Raw genomic sequence first — 25,976 nt, 5'->3', positions numbered from 1 at the left:
AACACAAGAAAGAAAAGCTTGTAGTTAGTTCAATGATTGTTTGTTGGCCTTTAGGAATGTTTTCCAGTCCAGTCTTTTGGGGTATCACGCCTTGACCCCAAAGTCCACCTTCAGCATTCCCTGGGGACCTTGCTGCTCTGTTCTGTTGCACCCCCTTAGTGTTTTGCCTCGGTGTAGCGGGATCAGATCGGGTTCAATTCCCACACTGTGTCTCCGGTATTGTCCCCTGTAGGGCTTTGGGTCAGTGAGGGGCGTCATGTGTCATAGTTTGGCCGGCCATGTGGTCCTCTCTGTGGACTGGCTGCTTTAATTGGGAACATAGTCCTCATGGCCTAGTGGGCTAGGATATGCTCCACTCTCTCCTCCTCCCCCTTCATCTGCTCCAATCAGATATGTCCCTCTCCCAGTGCTGCAGATTCAATGTCATCCTTTGAAATAAATTCTTTGGTGGGGAGGGCCAGGTGTCCACATAGTAGTTGGGATTGGGACCGGCTTCCCAGACCTCTCCACTGGTTCCCTACTCCACGCCACCAGCTTGTTGCATTCTCATCTTGGAGCACTGGGCTGAAGTCTGGTCCCTCTTTCCCTGTGGAGATATAAGCAATACCCTCCCCTTGGGTGGGTTAGTGCCCTGTGCCCCCGCTTCCCATTTCTTTATTATTATTATTATTTTTCTTTCCCCCGTCTCCTTTTTAGTTGTCTACCATGTGTATCCCTGTATTTGATCTGGTCCCTTGCCATATTACCTCACCCCAGGAATGTTTGTATACAGTAGCTTTTTCCCTGTGTCCCTTTTGCATTTTTTTTAAAGCTTACCTCAGCAGACTCATGTTGTACTTGTCCTTTTGTACTTGGCTAAATTTGCTCAGCATTATAACCTCCAACTCTTTCAATAAGCTTTATTACTTTACTTTAGGGATGTGTAGTACTCCATTGTGTGTGTGTATATATATACAGTGTAGTACTCCATTGTGTGTGTGTGTATATATATGTATGTATACATATGTATACATACATATATATACATACATACACATATATATACACACACACACAATGGAGTACTACACATCCCTAAATATATATATATATATATATACCAGAGATTTTAATCTATTCATTTATTGATAGAAATTTAGGATGTTTCCAATTCTTTGTGATTGTGAACTGTACAGCAGTGAACATTGGAGCATGTTTCTTATTTCTTCTGGGTATATGCTCAATAATGAGATTGCTGAGTTTAAGGCAACTAGACTTTGGTCTGTTCTAGGTATTACCAAATTGCTTTCCACAGTGATCTACAAGACCACCAGCAGTGAGTGAGAGTTCCTGTCTCACCACACCCCTTCCAACATGGGTTGATTACTGTTTTTGTTTTTTTTTTAAGTGGCCTTGTGGGTGTTAGGTGATATCTCAGGTTGTTTTGACTTGCATTTCCTGGATGGCTAATGGATGGGAATATTTTCTCATATGTTTATTGACCATCCGGGTTTCCTCCTTTGTGAATCTTCTTTCAAGTCTTTTGCTCACCTCCTCAGTAGGCTATTCATTAATTTTTCCTTATTGTAAGGTTGCAGGGTCCTATAGATTTTAGTAATAAGACCTTTGCCTGATATGTCATTACTAAATATCTTTTCCCAGTCTATGTCCTCTCTCATTTTTCTCTTGATGAAGTGTTTTGATGCACACAAGTGTTTTATCTTTAGTATGTCTCACACCTCTATTTTATCCTCCCTGTGATTGTATCCTTTCTAATTTTTGTTAGCCCATGTATTCACTGCTCTAAGGTTCTTCGCTTTGGTCCGATCCTTTCATTGATGATCCTGATAGTTTTGGATTTAACCTTGAGGTCTGTGATCCTTGAATTTGTCCTTGTATATAGGGTGAGGTAGGGGTCTTGGTTCTTTCTTCTACAGGTTGATACCCAGTTTTTCCAGCACCATTTGTTCAAAAGGACATCTGCTTCCCCTTTGATTTGGAGGGGGGGCTTATCTAAGGTCAGTTTTCTGTATTCTGCTGCTTTTATTTCTGCATTTTCTGTTCTTATACATTGGTCCAAGTACCTATCATTTACCAGTACCATGTTGTTTTGACAACTGTGGCTGTATAATAATTATTAAAGTCAGGCAGTGCAAATCCACCCACTTTATTCTTTTACTTGAGGAGTTCTTTGCCAATTCTGGGTATCTTCCCTTTCCAGATGAAGTTAGTGGTCAGTTTTTCCATTTCTTTGAAAAATGATGCTGTTATTTGTATTAGGATTGCATTAAACCTATATAGTGCCTTAGGTAGGCTTGACATCTTTACAATATTGAGTCTACCGATCCACATGCATGGGATATTTTCCCATTTGTGAAGGTCCCTTTTGGTTTCTTGTAAAATGTTCTGTGATTTTCTTTGTACAATTTCTTTGTTGTTTTTAGTTAGGTATATCCCTAGATGTTTCAATTTATGCTTGGCTATTGTGAATGGTACTACCTTCTTGATCTCATATTCTGTAATCCCATCAGTTGTATAAAGTAATCCAATTGACTTCTGTTTGATGATCCTGTATCCTGTCACTCTACCATATTCTTCTATCACTTTTAGAACTCCTATTGTGGAGCCTTTGGGGTTCTCAATATATAAAATCATATCATCTGCAAATAATGATAATGGTTATTAGCTAGGACCTCCAGGATGATGTTGAAGAGAAGTGGGGAACAAGGGGCATCATTGTGTGGTTCTCTGTTTTACTGGGGATATTTTTGACTTTTTTCCATTGATTGTGATGCTGAAAGTTGGATTTTCATTTATAGCATTGATTATATTGATGTAATAACCTTCTAGTCGTATCTTCTTCAGTGTTTTAATTAGGAATAGGTGTTGAAGGCTATCGGATGCTTTTTCTCAATCTATTGATATTATCATGTGATTCTTGTCCTTTTTCTTCTTAATGTGGTGGATAATGTTGATGGATTTTCAAATTTTGAACTGTCCCTGCATCACTGGTATGAATCCCACTTGGTCACGATGAATTATTTTATATACTTTTGTATTCTATTGGTCAAGATTTTGTTAAATATATTTGCATATGTATTCACTAGAGATATGGGCCTGTAGTTCTCTATTCTTGTCAGATCCTTGCCAGGCTTTGGTATCAGTGTTATACTAGCTTCCTAGAATGTGTTTGGTAGTTTACTGTCCTTGTCTATGTTCTGGAAGAACTTGTATAGAAGTGGTGTCAGCTCTTACCTGAATGCTTGGTAGAATTCTCCCGTGAAGCCATCAGGTCCTGGGCTTTTTTGTTATTTTTTAAATCTGGTAGTCCCTTGATAGCCTAATTTATTTCTTCTTTTGCTATGGCTCTGTTCAACTTCTTGATATCTATATGAGATAATCTGGGGAGGGTTTGTTTTTCCATGTATTTTTCCACGTCTTCCAGCTTGTATTCTTTGGAGTACAGTCCTCTGTAATACTGTGTAATTATTTTAATTTCTTTGGGGTCTGTTGTAACTTCCCCTGTTTCATCCCCCAACCTGGAATTGTTGTCTGCTCCTGCCTATCTTATGTTAGGTTTGCCAATGGTGTGTCAATTCTGTTAATCCTTTTGAAGAACTTTTTACTGATTTAATTTTATCCATGTTTTTTAACCCACTCATTTATCTCTACCTTGCTTTTTATAATTTATTTTATTTTGCTATTAGAAGAGTTATTCTTTTGACTCTGTTCCAACTGCTGAAGGCTTTGTTCTCATATATGTATTTATCACCTATACTATTCCATTCTCTCTTCGTCATGGTATCTGCTGATAAGCCTGAACATATTCTTATCTGATTATTCTTATAGATAACTGCATTTTTTTCTCTAGCTGCTCTTATGATTTTCTCTTTTTCCTCAGAGTTGGATAATTTGACTATTTTATGCCTTGGTATGTTCTTCTTGGGATTCAGTTTATTTGGTGGCCTCTCTGCTTCACCGATGACTGATTCTCCATCATTAAATTGGGGAAGTTTTCTTCCAGAAAATCTCTCGCTATCTTGATGGTTGATTTTTTCCCTGTGTATTGATCTAGTAATCCAGTTATTCAAATATTATTTCTCTTCATAGCACCATGCAGGTTTTCTTCAGCTTTTTAAATTATCTTCTTTGATTGTCTTTCACATTTGTTGAATTCTACTTGGCTATCTTCAATGTATCTGATATGAATCTTTGCCTTTTCCAGCCTGGTGGTAAGGTCTTTTGCCATTTGCTCTGTTTCTGCTGTGTTTTCCCTTAACTCTTATATTTCCCTTCAGTATGTGGACTCTATCCTCTCTATTATTTCATCCATTTTCTGTATTATTCCCTCATATCCTGTACGACTCTAAGCAGCATACCAAATATTTTTTACTGTGGTAGTTCAAAGTCTGCCTCTTCTATGTACTTGCTAGGTTCAGGTCCTCCTCTGATATTGTGTCTTTTTTCTCCTGCTTTTTTTTGTAGTGTCTTTTGATGTGCATTGTTGTCTGCATAGCGTTTTGGTGGAGCTTAGTGCCATTTCCCTGGGATTCCAGGAGCTCTATGATTTCTGTATTGCAGGCTAGTAGGAATGATTCTAAGGACTACCTAAGACCAGATGCACTGTGGGTTTAAGCTGTGTCTTTATCTCACTGGGGTTGACTCTGACCCTATACAGCCAGAACTATTTATTTGAAGGGTGACATGGATGGCTTCCCCTGGCAGCGTGTGTGTGTGGGGTGGGGGGTGGGGGTGTCGAATCACATGCAATAAGGGTGGTGCTGGCCAGGAAGATCTCATGCAGCACAGGCTGGCATTCACAGGCCTTACTGGGGAGGGAGCTAATCAAGGGACCTGTGTACAGACAGGTTGCAGGCCCCCGATTGCTAACAGTAGCACCAGGTGTGTGGCAAGCAGTGAGTGCGGCACTGAGCAGGCTGATCACACATAGGTAGACTGGTGTTCACAGGGACCTGGGCACAGAGGGTCATGGGGGATTTGTATTTTTTTGGTTATTTTGTGGAGAATATGTATTGTCAAGGTCTAGGAAGCATGTACTAGATGTTGTGGTTGGGGGTGTGTGATGGATGTTAAATCTACCAGGTTCCCTTATCAGCCCTGTAAATTGTGAAAGGGAGAGATCAGACCTTTAATTATTTGTGTTAATAACAGAAAGCCCCTATAGAGTAGGTTGCTGCAAAATTTTGAGGTCTTGTCTTTTAACTTACAATACCAAGGTAGATATAGGCTATTATTGTGTGACCCGGTGAGGTGGGACTTCTGTTCCGAAGGTGGTCAGAATCTGCATTCTGACATGGGTAAATATCCTAGGGATTCTCCAATTGCAGCAAATTCATGTCTAATTATCTATCATTAACCACGCTGGCAGGCCTTTCACACGTGGAACTGGGGAGAGGGGGAAAGGGAATGGCTGATGTAGTCATTCTGTTCTTGGCTGGGGAAGGGAGATGCAAAGCCTGTGGATGCAGGACTGGTAGGGTAGCAGAGAGGGAAACTGCAGTGTGAGCTCTTGTGGCTTGTTCTCAGAGGCTCTCCATGAGTTTGGGATGATGACCACCTTTAGACAGCAGTCTGGGGAAATTAATAGATGCTGCAGTTCTCAGATCTCCGACACACAAAGGGATGGTGGACACGATCCCAATGAACCTGGCTAGATTAGCAGAGCCTGCCAGCAGTCTCAGTGAATTTAGTGTGTTTCAGAAAGCTCTCGAATGGCTCTGAGGGTGAAAATCGCAGGGGGGAGGTCTGAACCACAAACCCCCAGGACACTTAAATTCTATTTCTAGTACCTAGCTTCCCAATATTGGCCTTCTTACCTCTTAATTATCTGATCTAACAATAGGAGCACCAGCAGGTTAGTCTACCTGGATGCCATCTTGACTCCAACTCTCTGTAATTCATTTTAAAAATCACAGCCTTAAATGATAGATTCCGTGTGTATTAGTAGATTTAATTCACAACTTTTTACACACAAGCACATGCTAGAATGATCGCTGACGATGACGATGATGATGGCCTGTAATTGTTTACTTTGTAGTAGCCATATGTAATTGAGTAATTTTGTCTTTTAAGCCACTCAGCATCTATTAGAAATTGACTCTACTTTTGAGACACTTGATGTGATAAACGCACCTGGAAAACCAACTTGGCTCAGATTATTTGGAATTGATTCATTTGGATTTAGTTTGCTTGGAGTTAACTGTGTGGTATGAAATTTTATATTGCCGTTTTCTAACATTCAAGCTCTGTAAAATATTCTGAGTCTTACTTCTAATGATCTAGTGTACCTCAAGCAAGACAATGCCATTGGAACTTCAGTGATCCAAAGATGGGGTTGAATAATCAAGTGAATTGAGGATAAAAGCTGTTGAACACCATAAAGACAGATTGGCGTATTTTATGAAATATGCTTGACATGAGTTAATAGGATGGTGATTCATTTGTATGTATAGAAATTTGAATCCGACTGAAGTTGTTATGTAGTCAGGAACTCTTAGAATGAATCCACAGGGCACTGTGTTTGTTCCTTATCTGTTTAGCTATGTCTTACCAGGCTATTAATTTGAGTTATTGCACAGGAGTAGAGAAAATTATTTTCTCTGCATTTCACAGCAAGATAAATGAATACTCTTAATTTATTTTATTTACAAGTTTCAAGTATTAAAAAAGAAAAATGAAGAGTAACACTTTGAGAAATGGGCTTAAACCTCAGAGCAATTTGTGAGGATAGTGATGGGCCAGAGAGTGTTATGTATAAGGATGCTATGGGTTGGAACCTACTCAAAAGTACCTAGCAACAACAACAACAATAACAACACAATGAAATGTTTTATACATCTTTCAAAGTTAACTACTGGCTAGCTTCAGACATTTTTAATGAAAGACAATATTACAAAGGAAAATCTCTTCTTTACCAATTCAAAGCAGCTGTCATTGAGTCAGTTCTGACTCCTGGCAACCTCAGGGGTTTCAAAGTAGTACTGCACATGGGGTTTTCAATGGCTGTGCTCTTTCAAAAGTAGATTGTCAAAACTCTGGGTGGTTTTGAAGTGTTAAAAAGCAAAGATGTCACTGTGATGACTACGTTTGCTGACTCAAGCCATGGTACTTTCAATAGCCTTATGTGCATGGCCAATAAGTAAGGAAGATCGAAAAAGAATTTATGCCTTTGCTGTATTGTGTTGATGAGCAATATTGAAGACAGCATGTACTGCAGAAGAAAGAACACATAGGTCTTAGAAGAAATATAGTCAAAATGTTCCTTAGGAGCAAGAGCATCAAACATGGTACTTTGGACATGGTATCAGGAGAGATCAGTCCCTGGAGAAAGACATTGTGTTAGGGTGGGTTTTCTAGAGAAGTTGAATCAGCGGCTCCTGTGTGTGCATCTACAGAGAAAGAGATACATAGCAAGAAAGGGCTCACATAGTTGTAGAAGTGAGTAAGTCGAATCTGGTTCAAGTCCGTGGATCAGATGCAAGGTAAAGTTTCTCCCAACTCTTGTAGCTGGTTTCAATTTATTCATTCAATTTTCACTGTGCTCTATTAGACAAGAAGTACTTGGCCATAGTCATTCTGATTATATTCCCTTGATTAGTGCTGCTCTAAATATGATCAAGTATCAATATGGCCAAGAGGCTTCTCAGAAATACATTTCCAACCCCATTCTACATCTACAGTGCCTTTCTTGAAGGTTTGTCCTAGGAATCTGTGATTTAACAAGCTTTTTATGTGATTCTTATGCCCGCTCTATAACAATTGCATGGACAGTTCTTATCCTGGCTGCATATTAGAGTCACCTGTTATTGTTGTTGGTAGGTACACAAATCAGTTTTGATTCATAGCAGCCTCATGTACAACAGAACAAAGTGCTCTGTCCTGTACCCTCCTCTCAACTGTTGTTAAACCTGAGCCTATTGTTGCAGTCACCTTGGCAGTCCATCTTGTTGATGATCTTCCTCTTGTTTTGGTCTTTGAAAGGAACTTGTTTGCTACATAAGAAACCACATCCATTTCAGTTTTACTTTTCCTCCCTTTGTAGCCAACCAGACCGATGTTTAGATCTGAGGGGGAGGGATCTGGAGGGTTTTCAAGGTTGCATCCCTTTTCTCTCCCTCTCTCTCTATTTTAACTTTATTTGTAAACATTGCTTTATTTTCACAAACACACTTACTCTCTCCCTTTTGTTTGTGGAATACAATACCTACAAAGGAAGACATATTCTGTGTAGCTGAACAGCCCATTTCATCCAAGCCAATCCACAGCAGTGTTCCGTCAAACTCTTGTAGACGGGGGTCTTCCCTCTGCCCCGCCTGCCCCCACTGTGTGGTTGACTGCCTTGTAGTTTTTTGTCTTTTCCTTTGGTGTTAAAATAATTTTTCTTCCCTCCACCCCATTTTCCTTTTTAAAAATGATATTATAAAATATTTATCTTTGTGGGATTTAGTAATTTTGCTAAACATAATGATCTTTAATTTTATCCATGTGTTAAGGTGTTTGACAGACTTGTCTTTGTTTTTGAAGGATGCACAATATTATATTGTACTAATACACCAGAGTTTGTTTTTCCATCCCTCTATAGTCAGAATTTTAATTGTTTCCATATTTTTTCTATTATAGAAATTTCCTTCATAAACATATATGTTGATATGTCTATTCCTGTTTTGTATTTCATTTGTTTAGGGTATGTACCAAGTAGAAAGATAAACAGAGCATAAGGTATTGTATTTGCATTTGTTTCAGAAAGCACCATACTAGTTTCCATAGTGGTTGTACAATTCTACAATCCTACCAGCAGCACGTGAATGTTCCAGTCTCTCCACATCCTCTCCAGCATTTATTATTTTCTGATTTTTGTTGTTTTTAAATTTTTTAAGAGTGTCAATGTGAGGTGGTATCTCATTGTTTTAATTTGTATTTCTCTTACTGATAATGAACTAAAATATTTCTTCAAATGATTGTTGGCTGCCTCAATGTCATCTTTACTAAACTGCATATTCATATCTTGTCCCCATTTTGATAGGATTTTTTTATTAAGGTGTAGTTCTATAGATTTTTTTTTAATTAGCCCTTTATCTGATATATCACTATCAAATATTTTTTACAAGCTGTGGGTTGTCTTTTAACTCTTTTCATGAAGTTTTTGGTGTGCATAAACGAAATGTATTCTTAGAGGTTCCCAGTCCTCTATTTTGTCTTCTATAGTATTTTTCAGTATATTTGCTAGTGTATTTATGCCATGTATTAGGGCCCTTAAGTTTATTCCTACTTTTTAATTGATGGTCACTATGGTTCTAGAGTTTGTATTTAGGCTTTCAATCCATCTTTAATTTGTTTGTGAACATGCTGTGAGGTATGGGTCTCATTTCGTTCTTTTGCAGGTAAAAATCCATTTTCCCCCCAGTACTGTTTATTTAAAAAGCTGTATTTTCCCCAAATTAATGTGCTTTAGTCCTTTGTCAGGATCAGGTGTCTGTAGGTACTTTGTTGTATTTTGGGGTTATCAATGCTAATCCATTGGTCTTTATGTCTAATGTTGGACCAGTACCAAGCTGTTTTGATTACCATGGCTATATAATAGGTTTTTAAGTATTGCAATGAAAGGCCTCGTACTTTATTTTTGTTTTTTTATAGTGTTTTATTTAACCTGGATATCTCTCCTTTCCATATTTAGTTGACAATTACTTTTTCCATTTATTTGAAAAATTGTTCTGGGTTTTGGATCAGAATTGTATTGAATTTATTTGGTTTTTTTTTTGTGTGTGTGTGGTAATGTTGACATTTTGGCTATATTTAGTCTACCTATCCAGGAGCATGGGAAATGGTTCCATTTGTGTGTCTTTGGGTTTCTTCTAGGAGGATTTTGAAGTCTCCTTTGTATATGTATTTTATTTCTTTGGTAAGATTTATTCCTAAATATTTTGTCTTTTGGGTAGTTATTATAAATGGTATTGTTCTTTTAATATCCTCTCCAGTGTCATCTTCTTTAAGATACAAGGACCCACCGGATTAGGGTTTTCTATATAAGGACTATTTAATATGCAATAAAAAGTTTTGTTTCTTCAGTGCTACTGGGGATGACTTTAATATCTTTTTGATGCCTGATAGCTCCGGCTAAGACTTCCAGGACTATATTAGATATGAGTTGTGTTAATGAGAAACTCTATTCTGTAGGGGAAATGTGTTCAATTTCTCTCCATTAAATGAGATGCTAGCCATTGGTTTCACAGTTTGGCCTTTATTATGTTGAGTATTCATATTCCTATTTCACTGAGTGTTTTAATCAAGAATCTATGTTGAATTAATCACATGACATTTCTGCATCAATTGATATAACCATATGGCTCTTATCCTTTATTTTGTTTATGTGGTAGATTGCATTTTTTGTTTTTCTAAAATTAAACCATCTTTCTTTACCTGTATGCATTCCTCTTGATCTTGATTATTATTACGGTTTTTGATGCTTTGTTGAATTCTGATGCCTAGAATTTTGTAAGAATCTTGGTAGTACCCCCCTCCCCCAACAATAACAACAACAAAAATGATGATCATTTGTTTTTTTGATGTGAGGGGCATCTGGAATTTGTTTCACCAGGTCAGACTGTCAATTAAGCTTTCTATTTAGAGGTTCTGAAAAAGATTGCATAAGAGTGTGTGACAAAAAAGGCCTGATTTGTGGCAGACAGGGGACTGATTTTGCCATCATGACAGTATACCTATTTGATTTTAAAAAGTTAAATTTATAATGTAAAAAATCCATTTCTTTTTAGTATCCCTTCATATATTCACCAGGGATATTGGTCTATAGGTCACAAGGTTACACTACTTGCTTAATAAAATGAGTTTTGTGCTAAGAATCTGCGCTGTCTCTCCACCCTTAGTTCTAAGGAGTTCAAAAAATGCGTTTAAAAATGTGAACTAAAAAGCAGAAGCTTCACCCTAGACCAATTAAATGAGAATTTCTAGAGGTAAAATTTTGCTTGTTGATATGCAGATGATTGAAATATGTATCTATGATGGAGAAACTTTCCCTAGCTACATGGTTATTACTTGGAATGATTTTCCCCCTCCCTACCCCTGGGAAGGAAGCTTTGGTAATATTTGGAGACATTTTTGATTGTTGCACATGACTTACAACCGAGACCCTGTGAATGGAAACCGAGGATGCTTTTAATCATCTTACAATGCATAAGATAGCTTTTAAGGTGAATTTGATCCAGGATGCCCATTGTACTGAGGTTGAGAATACCTTTTTCTTTTACTGATTTTTTTCATGATAAGCAAAGCTACATGATTTTATTTTAATGGTTAATGCAGCTGAGTTCTCCTTTATCTTCAAACGCCACTACGGTGTGTCAGGGAACATTTATTGACTCTGCCTTAAAAAAAATTATTATAAAGAAATCATTTTATTGAGGGTTCTTATAGCTCTTATAACAATCCATATATTAATTGTATCAAGCACCTTTGTACATATGTTGCCTTCACTATTTTCAAAATATTTTCTTTCTGTTTGAGCCCTTGGTATCAGCTCCTTTTTTCCCTCCCTCCCCCACTCTCCCACCCTCATGGGCCCCTAATAAATTATAAAGTATTATTATTTTCTTATACCACCTGCTGGTCATCCCCCTGCAGAGGAGGGAGAATTGTGAGTCATTGTAGTCGGTTCCCCATTTCTCCCCCTTTTCACCCCACTTTTCCCCTACCCTCATGGTATTGCTATTGCCAATGCTCTTTCTGAGGTGTTTATCTGTCCTGGATTCCATGTGTCAAGTGCCCTTATCTGTACCGCTGTATATGCTCTGCTCTAGTCGGATTTGTAAGGTAGAACTGGGATCATGATGGGGCATTAAAGAAATAGAGGATTTTTGTGTGTTCTGTCAGTGCTGTGCTGAACCTGACTGTCTCGTACTCTCCTTATGACACTTCCTGTGAGGGGATGTCCAATTATCTACATATGGGCTTAAGGTCTCCACTCCGACCCCCATCATTTGCATTGATATATTTGTTTGTTTGGGGTCTTCTTATGCCCAATACCTTATCCTGTAGACACTAAGTGATCACACAAGCTGGTGTGCTTCTTCCATGTGGGCTTTGTTGCTTCCCTGCTAGATAGCCATTTGTTTAACTTCAGGCCTTTATGACCCCAGACCTTACACCTTTTAATAGTCAGGCACCATCAGCTTACTTCACCACATTTGCTTATGCACCTGTTTTGACTTTAGCGTGTCAGGAAGGTGAGCATCCCAGAAAGCCAGGTTGTTAGAACAAAGTGTTCTTACGTTGAGGGAGGGCTTGGGTAGAGGACCCAATTCCCATCTACTACCTTAATGCTTAACATTTAAATATATAGACCTATATCTCTATTGTTATATATCAATGTATTTACATGTGTATGCCTAAATTTATGCTTCTATAAATGTCTTTTGCCTCCTCATTCTTTCCTCTATTTCTTTTCACTTTCCTCTTGTTCCACTATCATGTTCAACCTTCATTCAACTCTCGGTACTTTCTCTTAGCTGCACTTGATCAAACCCTGTCAGGCATTCTATGCCCTCCTTGCCATCGATTTTAGATCTCTTATCACTGGGTTTGTTGGTTCCCCGCTCCTTTCTACCACCTCCTCCTCTCCCATGGCCTTCTAGAGCTGTCGGCCCGTTGTTTTCTCCTGGGGTTGGTTACCCTATCTAGCCTATGTAGATAGACACAAGAAAAAGAAAACAGAGGGGAAAAAAGGAAACAAACAAAAAACACAACAGCACACCCAAAAAATCCAACCCCTATAAATAGTTGCATGTCTGTCTGCATGTTTTCCAAATCTAGTCTGGTGAAGTACCACACTCTGCCCACTGATTCCAAGGTGTATTTTCAGGATTCTCGGGTACTTCATTGTTTTGCTCCCCTTGTTGTTCTGTTGTGCTCCCTTAGTGTTTCGCTCCAGTGTGGGGGGTTGGGACTGGGCACAATTCCCACTCTGCTTCCAGTGCTGTCCCCTGTAGCTCTGTGGGTCAGTGAGGGGGAGTCAGGTCTCATGCTTTGGTTTTATTATAACACCTTCATTTCATGAGTTTTTCAGTAAGAGCTCCTTCATGGGTGCCAAAGAGGGAGGTGAAAGGGAGTATAGAAGGGAATTTGAATGTTCTAACTAAGAAGTATCAGGGCTCCCCAGATCTTCCTCACTGCTATTCTTAACTTGCTGAGTATGAGTCCAGCCTGACAATTAGGGGTAACAAATATGAAAAGCTGGGGGGAAATCGGGTCTTGGCATAGATCATTGTCTCCATTAAAGTTTCAGTTAACATCTGGATATTTTGTGTTTTGGGCAACAAAGGTACAGTGTTGCTCTTTTTATCATTATTAAATATATTTGTCTATTTTAGAGGAAGCATATCGATCTTCTTGCCCTGTTTTTACAGTATAAAGAAAAAAGCACAACATGAGTTGGCAATCCAAAGTTTGTTCAAACTGAAGGCAGAAAATAATGAACTGATCAAAGAGCTATACAAAGAAGCTTACAACGTTGGTACTCTTTTCCACCTCACCAAATTTAACACTGATGAATTAGAAGGGAAAATAGCAGAAGTGAGAAGAAGATTCAAGGTTATGTTTCTTTGTGTTCTTCTTAGTTGTGAAAAAAAATTAACCCACATTTTACTGATGCAATCTTGAGATAGCTTAAGGTATAGTGTTTAAAACTTAAATTTTCCTTTTTGATAAATCAAAAGAAAGTTCCCCTTTCTCTACAACCCAGCTTGAACAGAAAAGAATTCGGGGATTGGGAGGGATGGAGCTAAGGGATGGTCCATGGAGCGAATCAGCTAGTCTCTTCTTTTTATGATCACTGACCAGAAACCACCTGGGATATCAGGAGGTGCAGTGTTCAGACTCATCTTGCATATTTAACACATTTGATGGGTTTCGCTTGGGCTGCTCTCTTCAAAGTCAGCCATGCAAATCCATCAACTCCTCCAGAGGATAATCATGCGACTGTCTGCTCCTGTTGAGATTTACAGTCCTAGACACTCTAGATCGGATTTCATTATGAACTGGAATTGATCTTGTAGCAGTGGGCTATGAGTTCTAGTGACACAATGATTAAGCACTCAACTGCTGCCTGACATGTTGTGGGTCCAACATAGTAGGCGCTCAGTGGGAGAAAGATGTGGCAGTTCACTTCAGTGAAGATTTATCATCTTAAGACTTGCAGTTCAACTCTGTCTTATTGAGTCAACTTGACAGCATGCAATGTTTCATGATCATTGATCATGTTTTCAGGAGAGACCAGTCTGCAAGGGGACGTCTTTGCTCTTCAATACTTTAAACAGATTTGTGCAGCACATTTTCCCATGCAACATTTGCTTGATTTTTTCGCTGCTGTTTCTGTAAGCATTAATTGCAGATTCAGAAAGAAGAAGTAAATCTTTGACAACTTCAAACTTTTCTCCATTAATCATGATGTTGTCTATTGGTTCTGTTGTGAGTATTTTGGCTTCTTTTACATCGAGTTACTGTCCCACTTGTTTGCCAGTTTGTCATACTGTACTGTAGTGGCTGGCATATTGCTGTGAGACTGAAAGCTATATTACTGGTATTTCAAATACCAGTGAGGTCACTTAGAGCAATAGGTTTTAGCAGAGCTTCCAGGCAAGAATAGGATACTGTGAAGTAATAGGCTGTTCACTTCTGAGGAATTTGCCACTGAAAACCTTATGAATAATATCAGAATATTCTCAGATACACTGAACACTTTATGAATTACAGCCTTCAGCATACATTATGATATATAAACTGAAAGAAGTAAGGGAAAAATTCAAACTTTGAGTTACAAGATTGAAAGTTCTATGGGTAAAATATTGAATCAAACATCAAAAGTAGATATGAGGAATACACAGAGTCACTGTACCACAAAGAACTTGTCAACATTCAAGCATTCCAAGGGGTAGCATATGAGCAAGAACCAATAGTACTGAAAGAAGAAGTTCAAGCTGCACTGAAAACATTAGCCAAAAACAAGGCTCCAGGAATTAATGTAATATAAATTGAAATGTTTTAAGATGCTGATTCAGCTATTGCAGGAAATTTGGAAGACAGCTAATTGGCCAAATGACTGGAAGAGATCCATATTTGCACCCATTATGTACAAATTACAGAACAATTTCATTGATATTACATACAAGTAAAATTTTACTCAGCGTCACCCAACAATGGTTGTAGCGGAAATGAACAGAGAGCTGCCAGAGTTTCAGGCCAGGTTCAGAAGAGGATGTGGAATGAGGGATCTCATTGCTGATGTCCGATGGGTCTTGGCTGAAAGCAGAGAATACCGGAAAGATGTTTATTTGTGTTTTATTGATGATGCCAAGGCATTCATCTGTTTGGACCATAACAAGGCCTTGAGAAGGTAGGGAATCCCATCACACTACATTGTGACCACACAAACTTGTGTATGGATTGAGGCAGTTGTGCAGGAAAGGTTTATGTCAGGCTTGCAGCCTCTCTCCAAACTTATTCAAACTGCATGCTGACAAATAATCTGAAAAGTTTTACCAAATGAAGAGAATCAGACATCAGGGTTGGAGGAAGGTTTATTAACAATAAGCAGATGATAGAACATCACTTGCTGAAAGTCAGGGGGACTTGAAGCACTTGGTGAAGCCTAAGGACTCTAGCCTTCAGTATGGATCACAGTCCAATATAAAGAAGACCAGTGTCCTCACCAATGGACCAGTAAGTAACATCCCAAGAAATTCAGAAAATACTGACGTTGTCAAATATTTTGTCTCACCTGGATCGATAATAAATGTTCATGGAACCAGCAGTCTAGAAATCAAATGATGCAGCAGATTTGAGTGAATCTGCTGAACAAGACCTCTTCATAGTTTTGAAAAGGCAAGCGTTTACTTTGAGGACCAAGGTGAGCCTGACCCAAACCATGGTATTTTCAGTTGCATCATAAGAATGTGAAAGTTGGACATCGAACAAGGAAGACTGAGGAAGAATCAATGCATTTGAATTGCGGTGCTGGTGAAGAATACTGGAAGCATCCGTGTCTGCCAAAAGTACAAACACATCTGTATTGAAGAAGTACAGACAGAATGCTCCTTAGAAGCAAGGATGATGAGACTTTATCTCAGGTACTTCGGACATGTTGGGACAAACCACTCCCTGGAGAAGGATACTATGCTTAGTAAAGTAGTAGGGCATCAAAAACGAGGAAGACTTCAAGCAATATGCATTCACACAGTGGCTGGATTTAAATCCTTTCCTGATTTAAGTCCTGCACAACTGCCTCAAACCATATACAAGTTTGTATGGTCACAATGTAGTGTGATGGGATTCCCTACCTTCTCAAGGCCTTGTTATGGTCCAAACAGTTGAATGCCCTGGCATCGTCAATAAAACACAAATGAACATCTTTCCGGTATTCTCTGCTTTTAGCCAGGACCCATCGGACATCAGCAATGCTATCCCTCATCCCACATCCTCTTCTCAGCCTGGCCTAAGACTCTGGGAGCTCCCTGTTCATGTACTCTTACAACCATTGTTGTACTTGCATGTAATATCAATGAAATTGTTCTATAATTTGTACATAATGGGTACAAATAGGTATCTCTTAAAAGTCACTTGGCTAATTAACTGCAGCTATGAGGTGAAAAATAATAACAATTTTGAATATGGTAGGAGTGCACACTGTTTTGTTCTGTTTTACATCGGCTGTCTATGAGTTGGAACCTACTCAAAGGCACCTAACAACAACATATACATTTCATGGTGTGTATACCTATGTTAGGACTAATATCTATATTCATATATAGATATAGATATTTCTGAGACTATCTTTTTATGGGAGTAGAAAAACCCACCATTTTCCAGTGGTGTGGCTGTTGGTTTGGACAGAGGAGTTCAATTAGCATCCCAAAGTATAACCCACTATGCCACTGGGGCTTGACTGTGTGCTTTTTCTCGATAGCTAGACAGACAGATAGATACATATCTTGGTTGAAAGCAAAGAATACCAGAATGATGTTTGGTGATCTGGATCTATTTATATGAATAAATATATATATAGAAATAGAGAAATATACAGAAATCTATCTATCTATCTATCTATCTATCTATCTATCTATCTATCTATCTATCTATCTATCTATCTATCTAAATACATGGCATAGCTCTTCTGTTTATATACCTATCAAATGACTGTGTGGCAACATGCAAAAAAAAGTGTAGAGGACTCTGAAATAAAGACTGGGCAGTATGGCATTCTGTGGGTATAAAGTGAGCTCTCACAGTAGCAGGAACACAGGAATAACTACCAAGAAAACAGACCTGAAATCAGAGGCATCCAAAAGTTCCTGCCAGGAGAGGCAGCGGTGGTGTAGCGAGCACTCACAGAGTAGCAGGCTTCCTGGTTCATGGAGTGAGTGAAGCTGAGGGCCTTGGGCAGGAGGATGACTTGGAGAAGGCATTTATCAGTGCTGAGGCAGCTTTGCAGCACTTTGCCAAGTGACTAAGAGGCCTAGGACCAGAGAGAAAGAGAGACAGGCTGAGAGGAGGTATTGTGGACCAAAGCTGTATCTTTTATATTTTCTGATCCTGACTTGTTTCAGCCTGCTAACTATAGTAATAAACCTCAATAACTTTGACTCTGTCTGTGAGTTCTATGGGACCACTGTAACATATGTTGGATCCTAGCCCTTTAGCATTCTCTGGGAGGGACAGGTGCTGTCAAACTAGGGTCAAGAAGCTCAGAAGGGACAGGCATGTCTCAGCTTTGCCACTTGGACTGGTGTGAAGCTGGATTCTTTTTCCTCATTTTGTATGTAGCCTAAGAAGGCCTGGGTGATCCCCATTACATTCCTTCATATATGTGACCACTCCCTGCCCCCAAACAAAACAAATCTAAACAACAACAACAAAAAACCCCCAACTCACTGCCATTGTGTCAATGCTGACTCTTAGTGACTCTATAGATAGAAATATGTTTGAATTTATTTTGAGAGAGACCAAATTGGACTGTGGGTAAGTCCGGGTAGACTAGAGAAAAAATTCATGGACACTCATATGTGTATAAGAAAGAGATTTATATACAAGAGCAATTGAATATTGAGAAAATATCCCAGCCCAGTCCAGATAAAGTCCATAAGTCCAATATTAGCCCATATGTCTGATACCAATCTATAAGTTTGTCTTTGGGCTCACGCAATACATGCAATGATGCTGAATGCAGGGATATCACAGGCCAGTGGGTGGGAAGTCTTGTGGATCCAGTGATGTGGTAAGCATCTCAGTGCTGGCAGGACTGCTCCAGCTCAGGGCACTAGGGTAGTTCCATGTGCCTTGTCAGCTGCACTGTCTCTCAGGGAGTGAGTGTGTGTCCTGCCCCCAGCTAGCTATTTATCTCCTTAGCGCCTCCAAATAAGGTCATCAAGCTGGGACCTGACTGGCAGCCTAAACTCCACCCCTTCACTCTTAGTCCTCAAATTGACAATGGGTTATGTAACTACCACAGGCTGCCACCTGAACTTTTTGGTAAAGTCCCTTTAATCCAAAAAGTATCTTTAAAAAGCACTGCCGGAGAGTGCCCTGCTCACTAAATCAGTGCAGCCCACACTATGTGCACCTTCTTATAGTCTGCTTTTTTTGGTTTGTTTGCATTTTAATTTCGACAATTTTTAAGTCACCTTAAAAAAATCTTAATTTTGATTTCTTCAAAATTTTCTTAATTCTTCTGTTACTGGAAACCAAACTGATGCAAATTTTAAAATTCGGAGCTTAGATCTGTTAACAATTAGTGTTTTCTCACGTTTCTCTTTCAATGTGTGTTTCTAGACACTTGGTGGTTCCACCCTGCACTCTTATGAGGTCTTTTGTGCTGGTGCAGGAGTGTCTGTGGGAACTGTAGAACAGCTCTTTGCTGCCACCCGGTGGTCACTGGCTGGTAACACCAGGCAGCAGGTCAGAGGTGACTATTTTCTGGTGGGCTCTTGCAGAGAAAGATGTTACTCCCTTTCTCTAGACATGTCTAGACTCTTTAAAGTGCTCTGCTGATATCGCGACCCTCTTTTTGAAAAACCAGACATGAGTACTTGCGACAGAAACCATATGGAGTTCAAAGCTTAAAACGCGTACTGCCTGGCTCTTTGTGAGGAATGTACTCCCCTCTGCTCTAAAGGCTGAGTCGTGGTGGCATTGTGGTTATGCGTTGGGCTGCTAACTACAAGGTCAGTAGTTGGAACCCACCAGCCACTGCACGGGAGAATGATGAGCTTTATATGCCCATAAAGAGATACTTGGGAACCCACAGGGGAGGTCACTCTGACTTGGAATTGACTGTGTGGCAGTAAGTTTGGTTTGAGTTTGGCTTTAAAGACTCAGGAGCTCTGGTGGCATAGTGTGCTAAGCGTTGAGCTACTAATCACAGGTTAGCACTTTGAAACAGCAGCCTCTCTTGAGTGAGAAAGATGAGACTTTCAACTCCCTTCTAGTCTTGGAAGCCCACAGCGGGGGTTCTACCCTGTCCTGCAGCGTCACTGTGGGTCAGAATCAACTCAATGGCCATAAGACATCTAAAGACGACATAGCTGTGGTGGCGCAGTGATTAAGCATCAGTCTTCCAACCTTAAGGGCAGCAGTTCACGTGAGTCTATACCAGTTCCTTTGTGTAGTACATGGGGTAGCTTTGGTGGCCACACATGATCTACTCTGGCTTCCCTATGATTTTTCCCCCTCAAAGCTCTGTATTTAAATGTTTTTACAAAACAACCTTATCACCTTCAAAGTACTCTCCATTTCACTTAATACATTTGTCAAATTTGAGATTTCATTCTTAGAAACTTTTTCAAACTTCTCTGTTTGGATGTCTGACAGAACCTTTCTCATTTTTTTCTTCACCTCTTCTGTGTTGTCAAATCACTGCCCTTTCATGTCCCTCTTCATTTGCAGAAACAAAAAGAAGTTGCATGGAATGATGTGAGTTTGGTGCATGGGGCAAGAGAGGCATGCTCTTTTGTGTCCCAAACTGGCACACTGAGATGGCTACATGAGCAGGTGTATTGTTGTGGTGGCAAAACCAGCCCTCCATCTGTCACAAATCAGGCCATTTTTGTCATACACTATTTCGCTTTTCAGAACCTTTTGATAGAAAGCCTGATTAACAGTCCTACTTAGTGAAATGAACTTCAAATGTAGTATGAGTCAACATTGCCATCTGTTTGGGAAGTTGACGGGCATCCATTTTTGAAGCAAGAAAACCACTTGTACACTTGAGTTATCCATAGCACTGTCCTTGTAAGCTATGTTCAGTATCACAACAGTTCCTGCGGCATTTTTCCTGAGCAGGAAACAACATTTCAGAGTTGTACACTGTTGTCTTAAATCAGCTGTCACAAAAAAAAATGAGGCTTGAACGAAACTGATTTTATGAAAAATTCACTGTGACTAGAGAGAACCTTTCCAGGCGATGGCACTGGGTGCACTAATTCAGAGCGAGTTGGCTAGATGCTCACTTAGCGGGAAAAATGTGTGCTAGGAAAGCTCCACCCAACACAGCTTTTTCCACTTGGGTTGGGGGGGAACCCCCTTGTATGCCTTCATGCTCCATCCTTTTTTCCCTATTCTAACACTAGCTGTTCCTCTCATGGCCTTCTATTTCTGTTCTGGTTTTGATCATATGTTGAAATTCCCACACAGAGCTAAGTGATGATACTCACAAGTGTAGGAGTTTATTAGTGGCATAGTGGCTTACGCGCTGTGCTGCTAACTTGGAGCTTAGTAGTTCAAAACCACCAGTAGCCCTATGGGGGATAGATGAGGTTTTCTACTGTCATAAAAATTTTGCAGTCTCATAAACCCACAGGGGCAGACAGTTCTACCCTGGGGTCACTGTGAGTTGGAATAGAATCGATTGCATTGAGTTTGGGTTTTGGTATTAGGGAAGTTGATAGGTTACAATAAGTTAGGATCACTAAACAGTAAGGATACAAACACTGATCCACACAAATACTTCTTCTCGGCCAGCAGCCACATCTCTGTCAGCCACGAGGTCCCTTGGCCTCTGCTTTGGTGGACAAGAAGCCCTCATGGCACTCTGCCTCTCTGTTCCTCGGCCTCTGGACCCAGCCTGACTCCTTTCTCTGTACCACGGTCTTGGTGCCACAGTTGCTGATGCCTGTAGACTTGGCCTCCACCACTTCAGACAGAGATCATGAATGATCCTGGGGTTTTCCTCTGCTCCTAAAATAAGGCTCATCTTTATAGCCAGAGTGGGGTGGTAGCAAAAACGAACCTATCCTCCCTAGTAGTATTACACATGGCCTATTCACATGGTCCCACCTAATCATTTGGTATAAGTTACAGCAACATGAGTAGAAGAGTCATATTAAAAAACTTCACAACTCCACTCCACTCCACTTTTCAGTTATGTTTTGGTTTGTTTATGACTGCAGTAAAACACATTACCTTCCAATGGACACTGACTCATGGCTGTCCCATGTATGTCATGGAAAAATTGTGCTTAATGGGGTTTTCAATGACTGGACTTTTGGAAGTAGATCATGAGGCTTTTCTAGGGATGATCATCTGGGATGGACCGCTAGTCATTAGATTTGCAGCTGAGCAATTGGATTTACATTAAACACATTTGGTAGGTATATAACATAATCGAACTATTATGTCTTCAAAGAAACATGAAAAAGCACATAATATATATTTGTCTCAATGATTGAAGTTAGGGTCAACAGATTCATATATTTTAGTTTCCCTATTGTAATTAATATGTAAGCAACAGCGTGACACTTTAACATTGTGCAAATACAATTTTCTAACAATCTTTCTCCCAATAGTCTGAGCATCTATTGTGATTTCTTTTCTACATGTATCATTTAGAGACACTGATTACATGTTTCAAGCTGTACAATCATCCTCACTCTGTTTTTCTTTATCTATCTGTCTATCTCGCTATCTATATCTATCTATCTATCTATCTATCTATCTATCTATCTATCTATCTATCTATCTATCTATCTATCTATCTATCACCTGTCTATCTACCCTAAGGTGCTATGAATTGGAATACTAGCAGTGAAGTCAGCAGTTCAACTCAGTCTGAGAAACCCTATATATGATCTCTATGAGTCAGAATCAGCTCAATGGAAGGGTTTTATGTTTATGTATTTGTTTTAAGTTTCCTGTCTTAGGCTAGGTTATGTAGAGAAGCAATACTAGTGGCACTTATATATGTATATAGAAATAGAAGTTTATATCTAGAAAATGGCTAGCATATTTATAGACTTGATTGAGTCTACACATCCATTTCTGATGGATCTCCTTTCCCTTGGCTGAAAGGAGAGAATACCTGAAAGAAGTTTAATTGTTTTTTTATTGACAATGCCTTGGCATTCAACTCTGTGGATCATGAAAAACCATGGATTCCCTTGAGAAGAATGATCATTCCAGAAGACTACACTGCGCTCCTATGGAACCTGTACATGGACCAAGAGGCAATTGTGAAAATGGAACAAGGGACATTGCATGGTTTAAAGTCAGGAAAGGTGTAGGACAGCGTTGTATCCTATCAGCATAATTATGCTGAGCAAATAATCAGAGACGCTGTTTTATATCAAGAAGAATGTGGCATCAGGATTGGAGGAAGGCTTATTAACAACCAGAGATATGCAGATGACACAACCTTGCTAGCTGAAGGTGAGGAGGACTTGAAGCGCTTGCAGATGAAGATCCGGATTGCAGCCTTCAGTATGGATTGCAATTCAATGTAAAGAAGACGGAAATCCTCACAAGTATACCAAGAGGTAACATGATAAAAGGAGAAACGTTTGAAATTGTTAAGGATTTGTGGTCCTTGGATCTACAATTAATGCTCCTGGAAGCAGCAGTCAAGAGATCAAACGACATATTACGTTAGGTAAATCTGCTGCTTAAGATCACTTTAGAGTATTGAAGAGAAAGGTTTTACTTTGAGGACTGAGGTGCACCTGACCCAGCCATGGTATTTTCTATGGCCTCAGATCCTGTGAGCGTTGAGCATTGAATGAGTCAAACTGAAGAACAACTGGTGCATTTGAATTGTGGTGCTGGAGAAGAATGTCGAAAGTACTCTGGGCTGCCAAAAGGGTAGACAACCCTGTCTTGGAAGACGTATGGCCAGAGTGCTCCTTAAAGGCAAAGACGACTAGACTTCATCTTACATACATGTTACCAGGAAAGACCAGGTCCTGGAAAAGGACTGATAAACCAGAGGGGCAGCGAAATAGAGGCAGAACCTTAAGGAGATGGATTGACACCATGGCTGCGACAATGGGCTCAAGCATAGCAAAAATTGGGGGAACGAAACCGGACAGAGAAATGTGTCTTTCTGTTTTGCATCATGTCATTATGAGTCAGAACCAACCTGATGGCACCTAAGAACAAGTCCAGGCACCTTCCAACTCCATGAATCATATGTTAAGATGGGGGATTTTCCTGAATTGACTAGGTGTGGGGGCTGTGGAACTCAAGATTAGCAGGGATACCACATGTTGGTAACTGTAGATGCAGATAATTCCATGGCCAGCAAGTCAGACATATACCTGGGCGGGCAAATGAACCCAAGACTGGCAGGTCAGATGGCACAGCCCTGATGCCTCTCAGGATTGGCAGGCAATAAGTTAGGTCATTGACTCAACTCCAACTAATCAGAGGTTGCTTAGGCTACTTCAGGATTCAGACCCAGGGAAATAAGCAAGCAAGATTCTTACAGCATTCACTTCTACTGGAAATAGGCCACGCCAAAGTTAACTAATTACATCAGGGCTGTCACTTGCCTGTAAGGGAGTTGCATTCCATTCTAATCTTAAGCCAGTATAGAGGTTTACCACTGATTGCTTTGGATGACATTGTGTTAGGTCATGTCCTGGGTAATTACTGGGTGTTAGTTAACCAAGCTGCTGGGAATCCTGGCCAGGCCTAGTTGACACAAAAAGCATCACACTAATCTTCCAAGACAAAACCAATCCAAACTCACTGCCATTGAGTAAATGCTGACTCACAGTGATTCCCATCGGTCTCTGATAATATAAATACTTATGGGAGAAGAAAGCATAGTCTTTCTTCTGAGGAACTGTGGTGGGTTTTTGTTTGTTTGTTTTCCGGGTCAATTTTAATCACACCCATATGCAAACTTTTAAAAAACATTTTATTGGGGGCTCGTAGAAGTCTTACACAGTCCATCCATTCATCCATCCATTGTGTTGCCATCATCATTTTCAAAACATTTTCTTTCTACTTGAGCCCTTGGTTTCAGCTTCTCATCCCCCCCTCCCTCCACCCTCCAATTTTCATGAACCCTTGATAATTTATAAATTATTATTATTTTTTCATGTGTTACACTGACCGTTGTCTCCCTTCACCCACTTTTCTGTTGTCTCTTCCGCTGGGAGGGAGTTATATGTAGATCATTGTGATCAGTTCCTTTTCTTCCCCCACCTTCCCCTTACCCTTCTGGTATCACTACTCTCATTAATGGTCTTGAGGGGTTTATCAGGCCTGGATTCCCTGTGTTTCCGTCTCTTATCTCTACCCCTGTACATGCTCTGGTCTAGCCGGATTTGTAAGGTTGAATTGCGGTCATGATAGTGGTGGAGGAAGCATTAAAGGACTAGTGGAAAAAGTTGTATGTTTCATTAGTTCTATACTGAACGCTGACTGGCTCCTCTCCTTTCTGCGACCCTTCTGTAAAGGGATGTCCAATTGCCTACAGGCGTGCATTGGGTCCTCACTCTGCCCTCCCCCTCATTCACAGTGATAGGATTTTTTGTTCTGGGTCTTTGATGCCTGCTACCTGATCCTATAGACATCTCATGAGCACACAGACTGGTGTACTTCTTCCATGTGGGCTTTATTGCTTACTGCTGGTGGTTTTCAACTGCTGACCATGAAGATTGCAGCCCAAAGCATAACCACTACACCACCAGGATTCCTTAATCTTCCAAACAGCTGTTGTTAATTTGATTTCACATAATTAGTTCTTAAAAGAGCATCATGCTTCAGGCAGACTTTTTTGTTTTTGTTTTGCTAGTTAAACTAAGCTATTGTTTGTTTTAAAGAACACTTGGAGGAGTAATTTCGGTGTAAGGTTTAAAGATGATCTTTAGGCGATCGTTTCAGGGATTCATCATGATTTCAGGAAGTCTTGAGTCTACTATAATTGGTGATTTTGTTCTGAATCTTCTACTTTTATCCTATTGTTAAGTGACGATTTAAAAATCCTGGCACAGAAGGGCTACTGGCAGCTCTTCTTGGGACGGGCACTTCAGCTCTCACTTGGTGCTGTGTTCTATGCAGGACTGGGGTCTGCCCTCCCACCTTGCCACTGCCCTTTCCATTTCTCCACATCTCAGGAGAAACCTCCCTTAGGGCTCAGTTTACTATCCACCTTCAAGATACTACTAAGAGTGAGAACCTGTGTGATTATGGCCCTGAATTTTGTATTATATAAACTGACTCATTCTCATGGCCATTGAGTTGATGATTCCAACCCATAGCGACCCTATAGATCAGGGTAGAATGACCCCTCTGGGTTTCTGAAACTGGAACTCTTTACTGGCATAGAAAACCTCATCTTTGTCATACAGAGTGACTGATGGTTTGGAACTGCTGACCTTGCAGTTAGCAGCCCAATAGCCCAGAAGGTTGATGAATATTCATATTTATATGAATTTGGAAGAATCCTAATTTTTTGTAGTGTGAATCTCCAACTGAGATATCAAAGATTATTTGTGATTCATGAATGCATTTGCTCACTAGATTATTTGATCAATCTCTACCATACTGTATAAAACATCTTAACAAAGTACATCGGATTTAACAAACAAATTCTCAGAATGGCACTTATTAAACCAAGAAGGTTTTTGGGAGCCTGGTGGTGTCATGGGTTACACATTGGGCCGCTAGATAACTGCAAGGTCCTAAGTTCAAAATCA

General features: G+C 39.9%; 1 protein-coding gene across 1 annotated transcript in view; it reads left to right on the top strand.

Moving 5' to 3' along the window:
* Positions 1 to 25,976, top strand: part of CCDC178 (coiled-coil domain containing 178) — a 470,395-nt gene that overhangs the window by 93,336 nt on the left and 351,083 nt on the right. Inside the window, exon 11 of the mRNA XM_045296033.1 lies at positions 13,416 to 13,599. Coding sequence (XP_045151968.1) covers positions 13,416 to 13,599 — 184 coding nt within the window. The remainder of the gene's footprint in view (positions 1 to 13,415; positions 13,600 to 25,976) is intronic.

Source organism: Echinops telfairi, unplaced genomic scaffold, assembly GCF_000313985.2.
Source record: "Echinops telfairi isolate 266 unplaced genomic scaffold, ASM31398v2 ScPeMD7_7400;HRSCAF=8409, whole genome shotgun sequence".
NCBI lineage: Eukaryota > Metazoa > Chordata > Mammalia > Afrosoricida > Tenrecidae > Echinops > Echinops telfairi.
This window is presented reverse-complemented; position numbering and strand designations above follow the sequence as displayed.